The 22,629-nt window shown below is 45.6% G+C and overlaps 1 protein-coding gene and 1 long non-coding RNA gene across 5 annotated transcripts; both read left to right on the top strand.

Moving 5' to 3' along the window:
• Positions 1 to 777: 777 nt before the first annotated feature.
• Positions 778 to 2,240, top strand: LOC101067258 (trypsin-3-like). The gene is made up of 5 exons (XM_003969299.3): positions 778 to 918; positions 993 to 1,143; positions 1,240 to 1,493; positions 1,619 to 1,755; positions 1,941 to 2,240. Exons 1-5 carry the CDS (start codon positions 879 to 881, stop codon positions 2,088 to 2,090), a joined length of 732 nt encoding a protein of 243 aa, XP_003969348.2. The 5' UTR covers positions 778 to 878; the 3' UTR covers positions 2,091 to 2,240.
• A 1,890-nt stretch (positions 2,241 to 4,130) lies between these two features.
• Positions 4,131 to 22,503, top strand: LOC105417209 (uncharacterized). Of its 4 annotated transcripts, none has more exons than XR_964975.2 (6): positions 4,131 to 4,210; positions 4,624 to 4,802; positions 6,277 to 7,425; positions 10,057 to 10,108; positions 15,305 to 15,369; positions 22,429 to 22,503. It is a non-coding gene; the product is annotated as an uncharacterized lncRNA (long non-coding RNA). The 4 variants fall into 4 exon arrangements; XR_003890316.1 differs by lacking the exon at positions 22,429 to 22,503 and adding an exon at positions 17,109 to 18,986; XR_003890317.1 differs by lacking the exon at positions 22,429 to 22,503 and adding an exon at positions 17,109 to 18,986 and having other exon boundaries at positions 4,144 to 4,210; positions 4,702 to 4,802.
• The last annotated feature ends 126 nt before the right edge of the window (positions 22,504 to 22,629 follow it).

Genomic DNA, 22,629 nt, shown 5'->3' on the forward strand with positions numbered 1-22,629 from the left:
GAGCGGCGAAAATCAAATTGGGGAATCAAAAATATGCCCCCCCGTTTGTGGCTGGACGCTCCTGAGACGAGGGCTGAAGGTTGGTGGTGTTGGGCCCACGGGGGTGAACGATATCGCTGTGGACCCTGAAGGGCTCGTTACAGTCGCCCTTAATTTAATATAATTAAGTCCGTCAATAAAATGTAGATTGAGAGATTTATTGACCATAGAGAGAGACCACCTGATGACCTGAAGGCGTGTCAGACATGAGTGATCCACAGTTGCAGCAATTTACATAATTGCTTATTGCGTAACTCCGCTGCGGTTCAGCCAGAGGTTGCATGAAGTGGCGGACGTAAGATTAATCCCCAAGTTATGACACGACTCAAGGTCGCCGATGCCTTTGAGCATATGGATATTTCTCAGAAGTGGGTCCCACATGGACGCGACTGGGATGATTCGATTAGGTTGGAAATAAGCATTTATGTGTAATGTAAACAAACACCAACTCAGGGAGCCACTTATCAACCAAATATACACGCATGGAGTTTTGGAAGAGTCTTATTGGGGTTTTTTGGGCAGTGGGAATGTTCCTGCAGCCCATTTGAACTGTGATAACCACAAACTGGTGCTATCAGTCCGAAGCTGGGAATATCCCCACAAATCGCACATTAGCGACCACAAACATTCAACCTTTCTTTGTACCAATTCCATTAACTTCTGAATTACTTTTTTTCTCTGTAAATCTGATTAAGTCGCGTCATTTTCAGGCATGTGGCACCTTTCCCAGAGCAGAGATACGATATGTTTACCTGTGCTGGCGATTTGAACATGAGAAGGTTAACGCTGGTGCATAAAAGGAGGTGCAACAGGGATCTCTCACTTCTACAAAGGTCACCATGAAGGCTCTGGTATTCTTGGCTTTGCTGGGAGCAGCATGTAAGTCAAAACTCCAACTTTAAGCCCTTCCTATATGTGTAAACCGCCTCTCATGTTGGACCCAATGTTTTCAGTTGCTGTTGAGGACGGTAAGGTTGTGGGAGGGTACGAGTGTCCCAGGAACTCTGTCCCCTACCAGGTCTCCCTGAACTCTGGATACCACTTCTGTGGTGGATCCCTCATCTCCAGCCAGTGGGTGTTGTCTGCTGCCCACTGCTACAAGTCGTAAGTCCAGTTATTGTCCATGGTAACAGATGGGCATCAGGTCACCATCAAGCAGAGGCTCTTCACCGTATTGATTCCTTCTCGTTTCTCTCTTAGCCGCGTGCAGGTGCGCCTGGGCGAGCACAACATTGCTGTGAACGAGGGCACCGAGCAGTGGATCGATGCTGCCAAACTCATCACACACCCCCATTACAACAGCTACAACCTGGACAACGACATCATGCTGATCAAGCTGAGCCGCCCCGCCACCCTCAACAGCTACGTCCGGACCGTGGCGCTGCCCTCCCGCTGCCCCGTGGCCGATGAGAACTGCATGGTGTCTGGGTGGGGCAACACATCTGCCAACGGCCGTGAGTAGAGACACGTCCCCCCTCCCCGTCTGAGTTTTATACAGTCGATTTAAAAACATGCCGCTGTGTTCTCTGACACCCTCAATGGTCTCCACAGCCTGAGGTTTTTGCTCCCTTCTCCTCAGAATACTATCCTGACAGGCTCCAGTGCCTGAGGCAGCCCATCATCGATGACAGGATCTGCAGGAACGCCTACCCCCACCTCTTCACTGACAACATGGTCTGCTCCGGGTTCATGCAGGGAGGTGCCAGCAGCTGCCAGGTGAGCTGCTTCACACATTTATTTCACACAATTAGACTGTAAATGTTTAAACATTTTCACAACTATTTTATAGCAACACCTTTTTAGCATAGATATAAACTTCAACATGTGTGTTGGGGTATTTTTTTTCAGTGTTTTCTCCACGTTTTTTAAGTGTTAATAGAAAGGTGTGCGTGTGCTTGCAGGGGGACTCCGGGGGCCCTCTGGTGTGTGGCGGGCAGCTGCAGGGGGTCGTTTCCTGGGGCTACGACTGCGCCATGCAGGGACACCCCAGCGTCTTCGCCCGCGTCTGCCGCTACAACAGCTGGATCAGCACCACCATGAGAAACAACTAAACGCACACGTGACGCCGCCAAGACAGAACATCGCCGTGACCACACTTACAGCCACACACGTTGCATTTGTGTGCGTAAATAACATGTTTAGGCGTAATGTTGACAAACTGAAATAAATGGAAGGCCACTTACATCCGTAATTCACAAGAACTTTCATTTTGTGGTGGTATAAGTTGTCGTTTTGTTGTTAATCTCCTGTGATTTGGTGTGTATTGCTGCCCCTATGATTCCCTCTCTCTGTAATTACAGATGGTGGGTTTCTTTAGATGCAGTTGTCAAGTTAATTCATCAGTTAAAGCATAAACACACACACACACACACACAACAGCGTAACAGAGCATCTATTTATGGTATTTGTACTTACCGTGCTGGTTCCCATGGATCAGTTGCTATGGAAAGCTGTTTGCGGTTGCTCGCTGTTGCAGGGTGATAAGGGAGGATAACAAAGTCAAGTAAATAAGCAATAAGCCATTTCTGCCCGTCTGAAATCTGAGGATGTTTCCCTTGGATGCTGCTCTGTAAACAGAGCAAAGTGTAAACGCGGTTGTGGCCTCGGTCACTTTTATTAACACAAACGCAGACGTTGGAGTGCAAATTTTGTCGTACACGCCTGGAATATATTACAAAAGAAAACATTGGAAGAATTTTTTCCCCCCAATATTGTTGGCTTCACATCAAACAAGCTGCCATCTCTCATTCCGCAGTGTAAACAAGTTACAACAGACAATATTTCAGTGCTATTTACAATGTAGGGACTTCATATACCAGGAATGAACTCAGATTACTCCTGTCTTGAATGTGTGTGTGTGTGTGTGTGTGTGTGAGAGAGAGAGAGAGAGAGAGAGAGAGAACCTGACATTAAATATAAAATATAGCTCAGATGTATATTGTATGGAATTGTATTTCCGTGACTAGAGCATTTAAGCCTCACTGAGTGGCCGAGCTAAAATGAGCTGGGGGCCAATATTATTCTTCTAACACCCCCTCATAAGTTTTTTTTTATCATAGTTCCAATGAAGACTTGCAGGCAGGAGTAAAGAACTGCGGATGCTGGATGGTGAAACACAACCTATACATGCTGCGATACGATTTAAGAGGTCAGGACGCGTTCTTCCGAACAGACATAAAATCAAACATTCCAGCTTATCAAATGTTTGACAGGTTTCTGTGCAGACCCTGATTCTATTGTTGTCAGCCTTTCTGAGTAGATAGCAGCTACTGCATACTGAGACAGGAATGTGCCTATATGGTTTGCTTTCATTGTATAGACTATTGCAATTGTAAAAACTTCACGCTCAAGAGAGATTTCAGCACCAGCAGAAGCCTTGAGATGAGCTCTTTTTGAATTAGAGTACAGAAAAATGGAGACTTGTATTCAAGGATGCACAACTTTACCACAAAAGAGTAGCGATCAACATCTTACGCACAAATATCTGCCCTAGTTTTCTTTCCTTAACCTCCGCCAGAATGAAAGTCTTCTGCATTAAAGTGAAAACTGATGCTCATGAACAGAGACCGTGGGTTTTTATTGACACACTCTTCAGAGGATTGCAGCAAACCCCAAGGAGAAAGATGCTGAAAGAATATTGGTCCTTTAATTTTTGTTTTCCGTGTTTATCAGGTGCAATTCAAACGGAGGGCCTCAATAACATGGTGATGAAAAATGATTGCATATTGCACAGTTCCTTCATACCAACACCTCCAGTGATAATTATAGGTCACTGACTACAGCACCTGTGCTGCAGCACCCAAGGCACAGTTCACATTTATATTGGTTTTACATTCTGTCTTAGTGTTGGTCTTGTTTTATGTAACGCATTTTAAACCGCTTTATTGTTGAATAAAGCCTCTATGATAGTTTTCCTACGTACTCTTCATCCTCTTTCCTCCTTGACGCTCATAGTGGTGCGCCTAAAACGGATTGCATTTTATAAATTGCTCCCTTTTATTCCACTTATGTTAAACGATAACTATAGGCTTTGAGGTGGGCGTGGCATTCGCGGCCGCGTGCGCTACGTTATTTTCTGCGCATTTTTCTTTGCGTATTCTTGAAGAAAAGCCGACAGAACTTCTGGGTTTTCGTCTTTCACCGCTGCACCCAGCATCTCCAGAGGGGAGAGGTGAGCACCAAATTAAATATAACAGTTGATTACATAGCGGCTTTAAAGTCCTCTAAATCTGACGCCTTTTATTTGCGTTAACTCAATAGTTGCTATGTTAGCTGTAAGGTGTGCACAAACCTGCCAGGTACTAGCATATACCTCTTGTTGATTAATTATACAAATTGCCACACACTGACGGTATTTTACACTTAACAACCTATTAATGCAATACAAAAGAACCTTGTTTTGGTTTGTGGGTAAAGTATTAGCTAGTTCATACATAACGTAGATGTGGAGGCAGACGTAAACGGAGGATAATATTCTAACTTCGATTAAGGCTCGCTAACAATTTTTAACAATCGTTCCACCAGGATACCAGAAGTCAAATGCGTGTATTATAAACCATATCTTTTGTCTCACCTGTGCGTCAGAACGGGCGTATTAAAATGGTTAAAGAGACGTTTGTCAGCGGTGAGCAGCGCTCAGCTATTCCGTGCGTCCTCCACTAGGGGGCGGTGCGGCGTTTCTCCGGTTCTGGCCTACTTCTCGTTATTTCCAGGCCAGTGAAAGTGTGCTGCAGGTCAGCAGGGGAAGACATCACCAGCACCCAGTAAGTGACAACCTCGCCCTTTCTTTTGCTTGCAAATAATACCTGCAGGTTAGTTTTGGGTGCATTTATTAAAATCTCTTCTAAAATTGAGACCTGAGAGCGAGAAGAAATGTGTTAAAGACCCTACAATCCTCAGACACACGACCACAATAATAAAGAAAACATCGTCCGAGCAGGCTCGAAGAGGAAGAGAGCTCTTTCCAGGCCATAGTATCTTAAATCAGACAAGTAATAGAGGAGCAAATACTAAAGGCACAAAGACAGGAAAAACAATGGCAACTTCAGTACTATTGTTATTATTTATATAGGGTGTCTTATTATTGTGACGTTATTGCATTAACATTTTTTTAACCTCAAATAAATAAGGAAGGTCGACTCAACTTCCGCAAATATCTTTTAGGATCGCCAGGAATTAACAGTTCCTTTTAGATACAGATTGTCTCAATCATTTGTGGATGTTTAATAAATGTAAAGACAATCTTTTCAGATCAGTTTGCTATTAAACCCTCTCCAAGCGCAAGAGTTTCCTCCTTGGACAACAATCTATGCGGTATGCAAGTTATTCAGCCACTGCTGTCTGTGGTTAACCAGTGAATGCATGTGGTCGTATGTTGGGATGCTGCGCGCGAGGTGAGGCTTTAATATTATTTCAAAATATTTTTAAACACGTTTAAGAAACAGTGGTTTGAGATGAAGTAACAGTCAATTACACATTCATTAATACCCACATGAGACATTCTTGCTTTGTATAAGCTACGTGTCCTAGGCTTTTCTTTACAAATGCTAAAATACATCAGTGAATCCATACAGTAGCGTGTTGTGAAGTACTGCAGTGCTTATGAGAGGCAAAGACCCCTAATAATACTCAATAAACCTGCAGAGCAGCCAGGCTGTATTAGTAACACTAATAACCTGCGTATGGTGTTTGATTTGGAGCTGAAAGTCATTGACTAAATGTGAGTAAAGTCAAACGTGTTTGATGTGCTGCTGCTAATATTAACAATACCATATTCCCTCGTTACTGTAACGGGGGGATTAATCAGTATAAAACGGCAAGTAATTGCTCGCAGCCATCGTTATTCTGGGGTCACGCTCAGCCATGTGGCTTCATTGCTGGTGTGCTTGGTTCAAGACTTTAAGCTGATGAAAATATAGAAATCCCTGCTGATGTTTTATTTATTTCCTTCTTTGACCTCAAAAAGTCATGTCGTCTTTCTCTGGTATGTAGGCTAACAGCGCGTGCTGATTATCACCCGCCTGGCGTGTGAGAAACTTCTCCTAAATCTGTGGTAAATGCGCGGGTGTTTATGACCGCGTGCACTTAAACGCATGCACACACACACTCGCATGCGTGCACACTGAGCCGTGCTGCCTGTCTGTGTGTTTCCCCTCCCCCCCTCAACATCTCTCTCCCCTTTTTTGTCCCCCTGCTCTCTCCTGTTCCCTCCCGCCTCCTCTCTCTCCTGCCTGCTAGCTCTATTTCAAGCATCTGCCCCGGAGAGACAGGAAGAGCGAGGGAGAGCGGGGAGGGGAAAGCAGACAGGATTTAGAGTTCAAGTGCACGTGCAGAAAGGAGGCTGAATAGAGAGTCACAGCAGAAAGGAAACCAGGAAAAGGAATGGCAGGGCCAGCAGACAAAGCCCACTGTCAGTCTTTCTCCTTGGCTTTATTCCTCCTTCATTTTCCTTGTGCAGAAAAAGGAATAAGCCTTGGAACTGTGAGCCGAAAAAAAATCATGCAAAACGACCATGAAAAGAGAAAAAAACCCCTGAATGACTGCTCTCGCCTTCTCTCTGTCCTCTCTCCACTGACACACTCCTCCTCTATCCCTCCCTTCCTGATATCTCTCCATGAACCCCAGTTTTCTTGTCCTCTCTCTCTCTCTCGCTCCCTCTTTCTCTCTTCTCGCATTCTCTCCCCTCCCACCACTTCTCACACACCCCGGAGTCCTTCCCACTCCTTCCCCTCACTTCTCACTGGAGATCGACCGCAGCGTGTTCTTTCTTTCTTTCTTTCTTTCTTTCTTTCTTTCCTTTTTTTCTTCTTTTGGGCTGCTGGTTCTGGTTCTGTGCTCTCGTACCCAGCAACATCTCGCGGATGTTTTAGCTCTGCTGCATGTGGCGCCGTGGACAAGCAGGCCTCGGATTGCCGCTGCAGCAGAACGAATACTCTAAAACGCTCGTCTTTTCCCGAGCAGCATTTTTTTAAACGTGATTTCAGCTTAGAAACCTTTTTTTTTTTTTTTAAACTTACTTGCACGTAGAAGACTTGGGTTGAAGGAAAAGAAATGGCGGGATTAATAAACAGACAAAGGCACAGAATGAAGGGAAAATGGAGAGAGAAAGACAGAATGAGAGAGAAGGAGAGAGAGAGAGAGAGAGAGAGGTAGTAAAGAGTACCGGCACTGGTGAAACAGGAGGGGGAAGAGAGGAGCAGGGCTTTTAGGAAGGAGGGACGACTGAGTAGCAGAACTGGCAAAATCGCGGGAGAATGAAGGGAAAAACCCCTAAACTCCAGAATGACAAGACGCTGGACTTTCCTCTGAAGTGAAACGCTGCGACGGCCTCTGATTTTTGTTTGAGTCTGTTTTTCATCACTTCAGCACAGCCCTGCTCTCAGTCCTGTGAGTATTCCACTACACACACGCACACACACACACACACGCTGCCTTTAAAATATCCTCCTACTTTGCGCCGTGTAATTTTCCAACACTCGTCTGTTCTTTCTCTGCTTTTTTGGCAAAATTTGTGGATAAGCCCCCCCATCCTATTCATCTGCCCCATTTGTTGCTCCTCCTCTCCTTTTTTCTCTCCATCAGCCCTCCTTTATCCTGGGTTATTGCTCCTTTTGCCTCTTCTTGAAGGATTACCTCCGTTCACATTTGCATGGGGGCTCTGGAATTGGATCACTGAATACATCCAGATTTAGGGGGCCCGTGCACGTGAGCCAAGTACATGAGGCGGCGGTGTGTGTATGGATGTGACTCATGTATGTCGCTATCTGTGCACGCATGTGTCATTATCTGGTAACGCCACGATGAAGCGTAAAAGCAGGATTGCGCTGGTCAGCCCTGCTAACGCGTGTCCCTCTCAGATGGGATTCTTTCCTTTGCATCTTGGCTGCATAGGAAGTCGACATATACGAGAGGCTAAATGGGAACGGACGACATATTCGAGAGGCTAAATGGGAACGGACGACATATTCGAGAGGCTAAATGGGAACGGACGACATATTCGAGAGGCTAAATGGGAACGGAGCGGGAATAAAGAGAGGAAAACGCTGCAGCGTCTCTTCCTATGTTTCCCTGCAGATTTCTCCCCTCCCATGCTTCTCCCGTTTTTTTCTATCCCATCTTGCACCCGTTCATCCGGGTATCCTTCCTCTATCTGCCTGCCTTTAAAGACGACCCCCCCCACCCCCACCCCCCCGGCGGTACTGTTGGTCATCGGTAAACCCATCGGGGTGGATTCATTCAAAGATCTAAGTTGATTTAACAAACTTCGCTCAGTTCTAGGAGTTCTGTCCGTCTTCCTGTCCGTCTGTCTCGGGGAAATTTGGCCGGGATATTTTTGCGCATAGCGGTAAAGTTCTGGCTAAAAGACGTCTTTAGTTTTAGTTTATACTGACTTGTTCTATTGGATTGTCGGAGTTGTGTTCTGTAGGTATCACCTGCAAGATTCGGGTGTCGTGTCAGATCTTCCGTTCGAGTCCATTTTCTCTAACGTTCCTCCGACACTCTTTTTTTCCTCCTGCGTTTTCCTCTCCTCTGTTATATGCTGAAGGGTTCTGCCCTGTTTTTGGATTCACTGGCTCCTGCTAGTTCAGTCTGAATCTGCTCTGACTCCTCAGTTATCTGTCTGCATATACCGGCTGGTGTCGTGGAACCGCCATTACGTGTGCCGAGTATTCCGCCACCGCTGAAACATCTCTTCCTATTCATGGCTATTTTCTGTTTTCTTTCCTCGGCTGCATCACTGGTTCGTAATAATCGACACATTTGATTGAAATTGGACCCAAACGATGAAATGCTGATACAAGCCAGGCCACAAATAACATGTTTGTGTTTAACGCCGGGCAAAGAAAGTTCATAACGACTGAATAAAAGGGGATGAGATGCTGCCAATGAAAAGGCAGCATTATCGCGTTCTGTCGTTAAACAAGCTTTTGGTTAAATACAAAATAAATTTGGTTAATTTAACCTTTCCTTGACCTTTGTTGTACCTAACAAAAGTAGAAAAAAAGTTTTGATGTGAAGAGACAAAGGTTGCTTGAGATGTGCCAGTAAAAACAACTGGTATCATTTCTTTTTAAACAAGTTTTTGTGTGTGTGTGTGTGTGTTTTTACTTTCCAAAGCCGTTGGAGTCTGTGGGTGGAACTCATGGGAGATTTGGTGGCAATGCCAGTTTGAGGAGACCCCAAGTTATGAAATGTTACTCAGATGGAGCTGGTCTTACGTAATCTTACATAACTGAGGCGGCAGCTCAGCAGGGTCGTGATCAGGGGATCTGGAAGAGAAGCTATATGGGTCTGCTCATGGTATGAACTCACTGGCAGGGTCAACACACTCTGGGCCTTAAAGGGGAAGAGGCCCTAATGTAAAGATACTATAGTAGCACTGTCACGCTCTTTCTCTTCCTCCACTCAGTTCATTTGTGGTTGAACTTAGTTTAAGTGAGTTAACATCAATGAGTTAACACAAAACCGTTAGCCTCATTAAATCCAGTTTGCTCAGCAAACGTGCAAGATTTGTGCTGACAGCTTGTTCTCGTCGATGGAGTTGAACATCTGACTGCAGAGGACAATGCAGCCGTTCTATATATTCACTGCGCCGCAGTCCCGTGTCCTCACCCAAAGATCCTCCAGCTCCCGGAGAATCTTGTGTTTCTGGTGCATAATTGATGACATTCAACCACAGCTCACATTAATAGATGGAAGTAGAGCGTAGGAATTCCCATGCAGGCTGCCATTGCGCGTAGATTTGAATCAGAGGTCCTTGAGTTCTTCGCTCCCAGCTGAAAACTGAGAATCTGAACAGCCGTACAATATTACACCATCCTAATGTGGTCTGCACCGGTACCATAAATACAAATCCCCCCGAGGTCATACACAAATGTGTGCTGCGGTTTGATAAATCTGTGGACGCAGCATCATTAAACATTGGCAGGTTTATCAAATACATCACCAATGTTTTTGGAATTGCTCTTGATGATGTTTCATGGGGTGTCTGCACTGATTGTTTTATTTGTTTTTCAGGTTCATCTGAAATGGCCTGAGCCTTTTCCAGCGATGGCGGTCGTTATTCAAGGTAAGAGCAGAAAAAGGGTTTTATTTCATTCACAAATGATGCAGAATAAGCGTCTGTTTTTTGTTTTTTTTTGCTGCCTCGTTCGGCTCCACGTAGAGCTGGATTTAAATCAAGTGCTTTAATGGCTAAACATTTGCTAAATGGCATTCAGCATTCAGAATCACTTGTTCAGCCATTTTAGTCTGTGGCCTGATCGAAACGTCGATCCGCCATCAGAATAATTGAATTACGCTTCCCTGAGTCATTCCGTCCCGATTAACCTCACAGATATGTGCTGTGCAAATCCTGCATGCAGACATTCGCCTGTTTGAGCGTCACACTGTTGGCTATGACTTATCTTGGACAAAAACAAGTGGAAGGGTCATCTGGTGGTCACGTCCCGATTATCAGATGCTGCTGAAAAGTGAGAGAGCGTAGGTATAAAGACGGTCCTGTGGGCCGTAGCCTTGAAACTAGCTTTGGACATGCCTCACATTACATTTTCCTCTTTGTGCTGATGTCACCCTCGTGCCCCTGGTCCAGCAGCAGGAGAATAAGAGCTACATTCTGCCCCTCCAGTACAATAGAGCCCTTCTTGCCTTGATATTTTCCAAATGTGTTTTCGCAGGGCTCCGTGCACGCATGTGCTCCCATTCTCTGGAGAAAGCACAGGGCAGCCTGTCGAGTCAGGGCTCTTCACCTGATATGTCCTCGTTTGCCCGAGGATTCGGAGGGATTTGCAGGGCGTTTCGTTGGATTTTCCACAGTATTTGCCGCACCCTTTGCTCGCGGGTGCTAACGTGCTTTTTGATGCGGTTAATGTAAGATATGTTGTCAGCGGGCCGGATAAGCAAAGCGCGGTGCTGCGGTACAGTAAGGTGGCGCAGCGCTGGTTAATATTTGAGCAGCGGAGGAATGTGTCCGGGGGGACGGGGAGAATTCCTCAGTCCTGTGCAACGAGGCCGCTGCTCCGACAAGAGTCTGACGCCTCTTCAGGCATCCGCTGCTGTCGCCCCGTTCTGCCGCCCGTCTCCGTCTCTCTCCTCATTTTACCCTGTCTCTCGCTGAATTTGTCCTCTTTTTTTCTCCCTCCTTCGTTTTTAATTCGAGCTGTAATTATGAATCACAACGTGCTCGTCCCTTTATTTTCCCCGTATTTTTTTTTGCTAATATTTTCAAGCCGGTTGGCGCCAGCTCTCCACACATCCTTCCTTCATTAGGGCGAAGCGTGCAGACGCAGACACACATTCTCTCTAAACCTGTAACTATGACGTCGGCGTCCTTGTTATCAACGCCATGCTGTAGCATGCATATGGCGCCTGGTGCTACCGGTCATGGATGATTTATGCGGTGGGTGCGAAGCGTTCCCACACAGGCTGAGAGCTTTCATAGCAGCTATCTATGTTCCTGAGTTCTCACCTTTTCATTGGCTGACAGGGGAGGTGACAGACAGACCCCCGCCCGCGGGAGCGCGTGTGCTGATGGCAGACGTGGTGATTTGATACAATCGGAACCTCTCACACATGTTCCTCCACATGCAGCCACATCTGGAGATTCTATTGTTCTACCGTGCTCCACGTCTTTCCACTTGCCGAGCGCCCGTGGAACGCTTGGCTCGAGGGTTTCATGTGGTGCTGTTTCGTTTTATGTACTTGGGGGATGTTCGCCACATTAGAACATCGTAACATCGTCGTAACAACTGTAAAAAGTGGAAACCCTGAGTCAGATGTCATCGGAGAACACTTCTACATGACAGCATACCACAATTTATTCCCTCTGTCGTCCCGATCCATGTCTGAAATAGTCTTTTAACGAATGGAATCAATTGAATAATTTAAATACTTTTGGTAATGAATGTAAAAAAAATATGAATGAGTACCTGTCTTAGTTGTTTATTTTTGTGTTATTTTATCTTATAATGTATGGTGATTTTGACAGAGTTGAAATTGCCTATAAGTCAAAGTTAATATTATTTAATTTGTGTGGCATTTGCTGTATGTTGAAAACTGGATATATAATTAGATCTGATAGTTTAAAGGGCTAACTGGAATGGCTGCAATGCCATTAATGCAACTTTTTGACTATTAGATCGAGATAAAATAAATTAAAAACAGTCCTTATGATTATTTAAGTGTTTTTCCATGTAACAAATTAGGAAATTGTCTTTATCTATTAAAGTGACGAGCAATCACTTAATGTATGCTTAATGGGTATTAAATCCCAGCTGAGCTGTCTTGCCTGTTTCCATCTGAATTATTAACAGATTTTAATTTCAAAGAGACATTAAACATTCTGTAGTGACAAAAATGATAATAATGTGGCATAAATGATTGTTGAACAGGGCACTAAAATAATCTCTCAACTCTATGTGAGCTGACCTAAATCTGCAAATTGGATTTGGAGAATTTTGGTGTTAGGCCTCTCAAATACCAATTTATTTAGCTGTGACAACATGGCCGTGTGTGTATCTACCCGGCCCGCCGCCCAGCCCGAACCACCGGCGGTTCCAGACAGTGAAGGGAGGTGAGACGTGAGTAATAGCGGTGACTGATGACGTCACAGACAGCGTTGCGCGGCTTCAGATGCCCCCTTGACCCGGCATTAGGACGGCGGCGGCGGCGGCGGCGCGCAGGCACCCATGGGTATGCACGCCAGACCACATTAGAGGCGGGGATGGTGCACACACAGCACAGCTCAGGGGGACACGGAGACAAAGAGGGGGAGGCTGTCAGATTTGAAATGAGAGCGGAGGAGAAGCTGAGAGACGTGATGTTTGCTTCTCCTGTAGCCTGTCTGCGGACGCGGCCTCAGGTGTCTGTCTGTCCGTCCGCAGCCTCGACGGCCCGTCTGTCCGACCGCGTGCCTTTTACAAGGTCACACATTGAATCCATTTAGACAAATAACCTCATGCATGCATGATTTCCTGTATGACAATGGAGATAATGATCTGTAAGCAGAGTGAGGCCTTTATCGCAGAACGTGATCCGCCGAGGAACCTTGAGCTGGAAATGAAGAGTGCCCATTCACAGGCACTCATGTTTGTTTTAGCCACTATCTCTTCAACATTTCATTCAATTTCAGCTCCCGAGCGGCTCTTAGTGCTTTGATCCCACTGGCGAGAGATGAACCGATACAGCTCGGCTGTTTTCGCTTTCAAGAAGGAGCGAAATAATGTCAAACACCTTTGAAGTGCAGGCAGGAGATGCTCCTCCGCACGACACTTTATTAACACAACTATTTAACGTGGATTTCAGTTCCACTCGGATAAAAAGGCTGAAGCACTATTTCTGGGAACGGGGATGCATGTGCGTTTTCAGAGAAGCTTTAGATTAAACACGTGGAACTGTCACGATTTGACAGTTTAGCCTCAGAAAGACGCTAATGTTCGTTAGAGCATTAATTAAAATCACTGCCTTTCTGCAAATTAACTACAATCTGACCCTTTCAAACCATTTTGCCTGCATTTATCTGGTTTCATGTAATTATAAACAGATTTTTTTTTTTACCCATTAGCCAGTATATTCACACCCCTTTCAACTGACGGCTTCTCATATTTAAATTTTAAAACAAACATCCGCGTAAATTAATTTGAAAGGGAATAATTTAGGGAATAATTAGCAATGCAGCCACACTAGCTTTGCTAAATAATCACCTGCTTTTACTGTAAATGATGATTGAACCAAAGTGTCGATTCGAGTGCTTCTAAACCTTGAATATAAACACTGAGGGACGGAGACGCCTGCAGTCCAAACACGCTCCATCCCAACTCAAATGGCTGAAAATGCCGAGTTCCATTCGGGAGATCGGGTTTAAAGGTCAGAAATAAATCCTCACTTCCTAAGATCTTTACTTTTATCCCGCGCAGGGACAAGAAACCTGTCATTTAGGCGTGGGACAGAACATACGGGGGGGGGCCTTGTTGTCGCTCCACAGATCAGCGCTCTGGGTTTGGCAGAGTAGAAATGCAGCCAGGTGAACGTGGAGGAAGAAGCTGAGGGGCGTGACCTTGGCGTTGGGATGAGCTCACGGATACGGAGTCCTTTTATTTCCCCCCCTTTCACCATCAGTTTGGCCCCCCAGCGCTGAGGGTTGTGCTGCAGACATCAGCGCTCTCCCCCCAGCGTGCAGCTACTTCTCTCCCACCCCACCACCCCTCCCACCCACCCACCTCCTCCTCCTCCGTATCCGCGGTGCAACACCCCTCACGCTTACTTTCAGTCTCTCCTCCCTCCTTCACTCCCCAGTTTAATATTGATTTGAATTCATTTGTTTGCTATTGATCCGCCACCCCGCCCTCTGCCGCATTGGACAAACAATGCTAACCGCTAACCATGAGCACACGGACCCTGCGTCCACGCGTCCACAGATGCAGCACCTGCCTGATTCCTCAGGCAGCGCACACAAGAACCACGATGTGAACACTTCTGCATCAAGTGAAGTTAAAACACACACACACACACACACATTTGTAAAGGAGCATTTCAGACAAATTAATGTCATGAACCTGGATTCCTTATTGATCCAGCCCTGCTGTACCGAGATGAACACCTGAACCGTCGACTGCAGCACGGTTCTCTCTCTCACACACACACACACACACACACACACACTCAATTTTAGTGACAATTCATTACTTCAAGATTGGAGAAGAACGAGTTTGGTAATAAGATGTTCGGAGAAACACTCCACTGTTGGACTCTGAGGTTCTTGAAGCTTTCTGACTTTTGTTGGTCTTAAAATTGGGCCTTTTGTGTGTAAAATGTAGAAATTATTGAGTAGACGACACCTTTATTGCGCTGCTCAGCCATAGGCTTGTTTTTTACTTGTCTGAAACATAACGTCATATTGTATTTTTCAGCTCTATTATTGATGCAGTGTTCATCAACATTGTCTGTTTCCTTCATGTATTTTGTGCCATTACTTTAGGTCTATTCAGGTTGATTTATTCTCATCACCGTTGCCCTTTTGATAGTCTCACGCTCTTGTACTTCCTCTGTCATTAATGTCTGTTTTCTTTTCTATAATCACCGATTGGATTGCTTTAATTATTCAGTAGTGTCCTTTGATGATTTAGTTTAGGCGTTTGTGGAAAACAGCTTTGCTGCATATGTAGTCTGGATAAAAGCCCAGAGGACGTTGCAACTGGGTCGCTGGCTTTATTTATTTACATCTCACAACTTCATGATGATAATCTGCACAATGTTTGGCTGATTTTAGGAGCTTCTGGATCACGAGGACCTCAGCAGTGACTGGAGAACCGTCAAAGTAGTCCAGCTTTTAAGGTAAAACTTTAATTCATCACATTCGTCTACAAAACCATCAAATATGAGCTACTACCCTCCTGTTGGGCATCAGCCTCGTGAAAGAACACCAACTGTGTATGTTATTTAACATGAGTGCATTTGGGTCTTTTCAATCTGTTTGCATCATTATGTTTCCTCTTTATTTACAAGGAAAATGATTACAATAAAAGCTTCCTCTATAATTTGTGATCCACAAATTTTTAGAGAAAATAGCCTATTGTGTTCAGAGAAACCTCCTTATGCCAGAAAAGTCATTGGATTTTCAGTTAAGATCTTTCAAGCTCCCAGTTTGGGGGCCCATAAACACGTTAAAATGCACGTTCTCTCCCATGCATCGATAATTACAGGACATGCTCTCGCAGACGCACACGTGGCCCACTCACCAACAGCCTTGACAACAGTGCCCTAGCAACTATTGGGCATCGTGCCAAGCCACCGAGGTTGCCTGGTAGTGTGTTCCATGGTAACGTTTTCTGCCTTTGTAAATATGGTACGAGGAGAAGAAAAAGGGAGGTTCGGGCAACTTGTGCTGCAGATTCTCGTCTTTTTTTTGAGAGGTAACATTTACATTTGTTGGCGATTTGGCGGCAGCCAACGGCGTCTTTGGTGGAGCTGAGACGTTGTCTCCTGGCACGGGTCACCGCCGGGTTCAGCATTAGCCCCTCACAATATCGTTGCTTCTTTCTTGACTTCCAGATGACCTCTTTGATATAAATACAGTTACGGTCTGGCACAAGGATCGGAATTTTGTTGTTTGGTGTCATCAGTGTAGCTGTTCTTTTCATAAACTGGCCCCGCTTTCTTTTCTTTTACCCTGATTTGCTTCAGCTTTTTTAAATTGCTCTTAAAGAAAATCACAGTTGTTTACCATGAACATTGTAAAATTGGGGAGAGCTGTTGGTGGCTAAAGAGAAGCGCTGTTTGAGGCCAACATTCCAGTTAGGTGGCACTTGCCAGATTTCCAGAAGCATTTGCTGTTACGGGCAGATTTGACTCGTCCGTGGCCCTTTATTGTGAGGGGGTACTAGAGTTTCTCTGTGTATTACTACTAACCTTAACATTGATCCCAGATCTGAGGGAGAACCATGAAGTGTCCGTGCCTATATATTTGATTTTACTGCCGCTTTTCAGTTAACTAGTTTCTTTTTTGTTGAATGCTGCTCTGTTTAAAAAAAATCATTTTCAACAAGGACAGATTCACTTTATGCTGACGGAAATTTCTATTCAGTGTTAACCTTCATCAAACCCCCTTATGTGAAAAATAAAACTGCCTTGACGCGTTTTATAAGCACCATATAACCAGAAAACCGTGTGCTAGCGAGATAACAGCCCTTTAGGTGGCAACATCAGTTTAGAATTTTACCATATTATTGTTACCAATGTCGTTGCTGGAATCAGGAACTTTCATTACCCAACAACCAGAATCAAAAGTCACTTCTCAATCACCCTTTTTTGTAGCTGTATAAGGATTATTCCCGTTGATATTTCAGCAAGAATCTTTGGGTGAATACACAATTTACAATGGACGTTGCACCAAAAATTCGACAGCAGCCACTTAAAGGTGGGCGTAGCGTAGCGAGCTGTAAAATTCAGCAAACGTGCTAAAATTTGTAAACTCAAATATGAAAAAAAAGATATTGGAATTCCATTTTGGTCCTTTCTTTTGCCTGAGGTTTGGATTTCAGCTTAATATTATTATTTCTTTTTGTTCTCTTAAGTGAAAGCCTTAATCCTGGATAAGCCTCTACCTGGACCAGTACCACGCAGGGTCCAGAACTGGCCGGAGCAGCCGCTTCGCACCAGCCAGGCAGTTTGGCAAAGAGCTGGCAGTGGCACAACCATGCCGCATTCATGCGTGATCTGACTGTGAATGAGAGGGTGATGGTGGTTTTAAAAGAGGAGGTGCAGAATCAGGGATCAAGGGGGGGGTTGTCTGGAAAAGTTGCAAAAGGTTTTGGGGCCTGAAATGTCTTGATGAATGACAAATAGAGAGGCGTGAGGACATCTAAAGAAAGAAAATGAAGGGTAGCCAGAGGGTGGGCTTTTTCCTGGGCAAAAGGCAGGGGAGAGAGGGAAGGCGAATAGGTTTGCATTTGGAAGGCGGCCAGTAAAAAACTCTATTAAGCATCTGGTGCGAGCACACATTTTAAATCCACACTCAATTGGATTCTTTCTGTGAAAGGTTAAATCTTGAATATTAATCATTAAAAAATGACTTCCCAGCAGATTTTGTCTACACAGTGATGTTAAACCAAACCCATAACAGCTGCTGATCCTCTTATTCACCTTTACGCCTGTTAAAGAATGCATTTAGAACACAGTTAAGGGTCGGGGGGGCGACCCGGCCCCGACCATTCACAGATATACTGCTGTGAACCCAGCCTCGGTTTGGACAACCAGTCGTCTGAGACTTAAAGGTTGCACTTTTTCTGCATTGACTGAGCTGAATAGGAGGCCTAGCAACTGAGCTACACACAGCTATCAAATAATCAATGAGTCCTTGAGGCGCACAGGAGGGGTGTCAAAACACAGCCTTTGAGTGCTAACAACAGCCAATTTGCTGCTTTTTCTGGAGATCACCTCAGCTAGATGTCGAATGAGGGGTGCGCCCCATTATTTATGGAGCGCGAGAGAGATTGCCTGCATAGTGCTGTTAGTCTAAATTGTCCAACTATTACTCTGCCATTAGGTTCTGTTTGTTACACTGAAAATTGGTTTACAGTGCTCTGGTGTTTACACTGGTGCCTCAATAATCCACAAAAATAAGTTTATACTGTTTTAGTGTGTCGGGGTTATTGTCAAAATTTGTTCTCGTTCATTCTCGCTCCTATTAATCTGTTACATGACTCATGTGTGTCCCCGACAAAAGGATTCCTCACATTTCTGACAGCGTTTGGCCTCGTTAGTACCCGACCCGAGGGCTGTGGCAGGTTGCTCCCCACGGTGGCTTTTCCAGTATGATCACCCCCACGATGGTTTGGTGGTTCTCTACCCTGAAGTCTAAACAAGAGCATATTAGAATTGTGTGATGAATATTCCAAACTCGCATTGGTGGTTCGCCAAGTGCTCCCAGTTTAGAGTAAATATCATAGAAGTTCATATCAGGAATGAAGTGTAACATCAGATAAGGAGTCGGCTTCAGAACGAGCAGAGCCGTCGACATGAACCTCGCGCTGGAATCGGAAGTTGTGGGCTCTGAGGCTGCAGCGAGTCTTTAAGCACAGGGAATATTTCAGCAGCTCCCACTTACAGAAGTAGGTCAGGAAGACGCCTACATTAAGCCACAGCAGGTTAAATGCTTGTCTTTGGATTCAGAAGCAGTGAAAATCTTCCTTAGCCTTCGGTTTTGAAGCAGTGCTGTTGGAGTTGGGGGGGGGGGGCTCTCTACTTTGTCCCCCCACAAGAGGGAGACAAGTCCACAAAAATGCAGAGAGTGCAGATATTTGGGCGTTTTCAGTCACACTATTAAACTGCTCTCCTGCCCATGGAGGTTATTTATTATTATTATTATTATAAGACAGTAAAAGTGTTCCCAGCGTGATGATGGAAATTCAAGATTGTGTCTGAGGAGGGTGACGCAAACATGTCGTCGACAAAGAGGAAGAGGAAGAGGAAGAAGGCTCCAGGTGGAGCCCCTGCTCCGGTGCTCTGCAGCGTGAGGTAGTTGGTTGTATGTTTCGCATCATAAACAGCCTGGAGATAACTGTACAACCTTCTAGCTTTCCCTGCGGCGTCACCCCGACTTCAAATGGATCCCCAGCGCTCTTCCCAGCCCCCCAGGTGGTACAACACCGGACACGGGACACGGGGGAGCGGACAAGTGGCTTCCATTTTAAATGCTTTCCCTTCCACCTTTTTAATGCTTTACTGTGCTATCAAAGGTGTTATTTAATTTATCCTCACCTGGCAATCAAGTCCAGATGCACTAGAAGGGTTACATTTAAACACACACACACACACACACACACACACACACACTATTGTTATGCTGCACTGCTGTTGTTATTGGTTCTAGACCTTTATGGATTATTTGGTGCAGTTTCTGATACCTGTATGTATAGTTTTGCATCCGCTGTCTTTCTCTGCGTGTGTGTGTGTGTGTGTGTGTGTGTGTGTGTGTGTGTGTGTGTGTGCAGGCATGCATGCACGTACCTCTCTGGTGATGGGCAGATGATGGTGTGCCCAGACAGGAGTGTGTCTTGAATCCTGAAGCAAAGGGCTGTATATGAACTTGCTTACCTCCACCTCTTTTTTCTTCTCCCCCTATCGATGCCCCCCCTCCTCCTCCCTTACTCCCCCCTCCCAGTGTCCCCTAGTGTGTCTGGTTAGTGGCTCAGACACTCAGTATCCGCATTGCGTTGCAGTGCTCCGGCGAGGAAGGGAAAAAAGAGCATATATCAGCAATCTCTGTCAAGCGCTGCTCTTTTCGGAGCGCACACCAAAGAAAGGGCTCCCCACAATGTTCTTACTCAGAGAAAATAGGTCCTTTACAGTCTCAAACTACTTATTCTATAAAACGCATTGCGATCTTTAATGGTTTATTTAAGTTAAATATTTCTAGCGTCATGTGTTTTTTTTTCATTCAGGTCTTTATTCTCTCAGAGTTTAGCAGCTAGCGATGCACAACATTCGACGTTTCTTTTTAAAGGTGTTTTGCCTGATTTGTGCACACACGGCGTTTTTCCCTTTGGCCGGTTTTGCAGCGTCTGCTGGCGTTTAGATCGTCTTTTGAGAGGGGAAAGTGCAACAAAGGCGCTCGGTGGGTTGTGCGATGAATTGGTGCACATAGCAGCCTGTTGTGTTAATGAAATATGGAAGACGAGCAGCGGCGTTGCGGTCACAACGGCTGGGGGGTTAATCACCTTGGGGCTTTGCTGTGGCTTTGATCTTTGTGCTGTAAAATCCACAACCGCCCGTCTGCGAGCTCCCACCATCGCCCTGTCTCCCTTATTTTCTTCACACACACACACGCACACACACACGCACATATGGATGCATGTGCTCACACTGGTACACAAGGACATGCACGCACCCACCTCACACGTGCACCTCCATCTGAGCACGTTTGCCTCTCTCCTCGCCAGATGCTCGAACGTAGCAGCTCAAGTTCAGGCACACACACACACCACACAACACACACACACACACACACACCACACCACACACACACCACACACACACACAACAACAACAAAGTAACAGGACACCCAATTTGAGACACAGCAGCGTTGCAGACGTAGGCTGCGGTGTGGATAGGATGGGATGTCATGCCAGGGAAAAATAATGCACCGGGTTAGAGTGGGAAGAGGAGTAAGGAGTGGGGGAGACACGGAGAGGGGAGGGACGAAAATAAGGAAGGGCTGAGACAGAGCAGGGGGAGGCGGGGACAGAGTGAAAGAGAGTGTTCAGGCTGGAGAAGAGCGAACGATATCTGTAGATACTGCATGCTTGCATAAGTGTGTGTGTGTGTGTGTGTGTGTGATGTAGGTGACACAGATTTTTGAAAGGAGAGGGTCATAGATGAAGTCGCCGTTGGTTGTGTAGGGGTCGGTGTGGAAGCGGGGGTGTTGGTACAGCACCAGATGATGGATTCGTGCAATGTCCGTTTTTTCTGTTGCGTGTATCTAGGTGTGTGATGAGAGTGGTGTGTGTGTGTGTGTGTACGCGCAGCATACCTGCCGTATAGACGTTGCCCGTTCAGACTCTAATAGCCTGGAGAATAATGATGTGACTTGGCAGAGGGAAGCAGGCAGAAAACAGAGCCAGGGACAGTGTCTGAGAGAGGCAAGGAAGAAGAGGAGAGACAAAAGAGCAGAGCGAGTGATGGAGGGGTAGCGACGAGGGGAACAGCTTCGCAGTCGCCGCACGTACAGCGCTCAGAGAAAAGGAAGAACATGAGATGGTGAGGATAGGTCTGATCCAGCAGCTGTTACCTTTGGATTAATTGTTGCTTTTCTGAGTGGGAAATGGACCAGTCGTGCGTGCGTGCGTGCGTGCATGTGTGTTATATGTACATGTACTTGTATGCATGTTCTAAATGCGTTGCGCCAGTGTGAGGGACCACAGGCAAATGGTGAGTTTAGAGTGACTTAAACGGGCCGACGAACAGAAGCGGTCGGGACTGACGACCCGCCCATCTTCATCCATTTGTGGCCGCTGTCGTTCATCATTTTACAAAGTCATTTTTTAAATGATAGATTTGACTTTGTTCTTCTTCCCGCTTCTGGTTGAGCTTTGAGTCTTTGTCTCTCCTGGATGTGAGAGCTGGAGATGAGCTCATAAAAGTGGGACACAAGAAAATCTGAAAGCACAGAAACAAAGGGAACAGAGGCAGTGTGACATCTCACTCTGGTGGCAGATTCACGTTACCTTTGCAGAGGTTCGACTGCATGCAGGAACTCCTGCGCAGCAAGTTGGAGACATGCCGGACGTAGTAGGAGGGTAATGCCGTGGTTGACACTGCTGTAAACGCTGATTTTCCTGCCTCCTCTCCGGATCCCGGCTCACGCTTTGCCATATGCAGCGTACAGCTGGTGCTTCTTTTCTCTTTCCTGGGGAAAGTAAATCCATGTGACTCCTGAAGGCTTTGTGGTTGCGTAATTGTGTAAGATCACAGGGCCTTTAGGAAATGTAAGATGACGCTGTTGTCTGCAACTACAAGCGCAGCTGTCGGCGTTTCATGCATGTGCAAAGGGTCGCGCGTATACGTGCCAGTGAATCAAGGGACCGCCGTGGTGGTGATATAGCCGATATAGGATAGGCTAGTATGTTCTCACTGTCTAAAAATCCTGATTTGTACATGAAATACGAAGACTTTCCTGTCGTCTGTGCATCTGTCCTGAAGCGCTTGTCTGTCTGCCAGCAGGGGGCTTTTTTTTTTAGCGCTTCGTGCTGGCACAGACCTGCATTGGCAAAACAGACGCCGGCTATGTTAGGAGGGACGAGCTCGCAGTGTTTAACAACAGATGAATACTGATGCCAGCATTTATATCGGAGTATCTGTGATGTTCCCTAACTATTTTTTTCTGTCTGATCCAGGTTATTCGTTGCAGTCGCGGACAAGACGGGAAGATGTCGTCGGAATTTATCCGCATTGGTAAAAAAAAAAAAAAACGGTAACCATCAAATACGACACAAACGCTCATCTCAACGCTCGTGTTCCAAACAGATATTTGCATTTTAATGTAGTTATAAAATGTCTTATAATTTCAAGAAACGTTTACAGTAAGGGACATTTTT

Source organism: Takifugu rubripes, chromosome 12 (genome assembly GCF_901000725.2).
Source record: "Takifugu rubripes chromosome 12, fTakRub1.2, whole genome shotgun sequence".
Taxonomy (NCBI): Eukaryota; Metazoa; Chordata; class Actinopteri; order Tetraodontiformes; family Tetraodontidae; genus Takifugu; species Takifugu rubripes.

Coding starts and splice junctions, on each gene's coding strand:
- LOC101067258 (XM_003969299.3), top strand. CDS start 879: ATGAAGGCTCTGGTATTCTTGGCTTTGCTGGGAGCAGCAT. Junction 1,494..1,618: donor CAACACATCTGCCAACGGCC/GTGAGTAGAGAC, acceptor CCTTCTCCTCAG/AATACTATCCTGACAGGCTC. Junction 1,756..1,940: donor GAGGTGCCAGCAGCTGCCAG/GTGAGCTGCTTC, acceptor GTGTGCTTGCAG/GGGGACTCCGGGGGCCCTCT.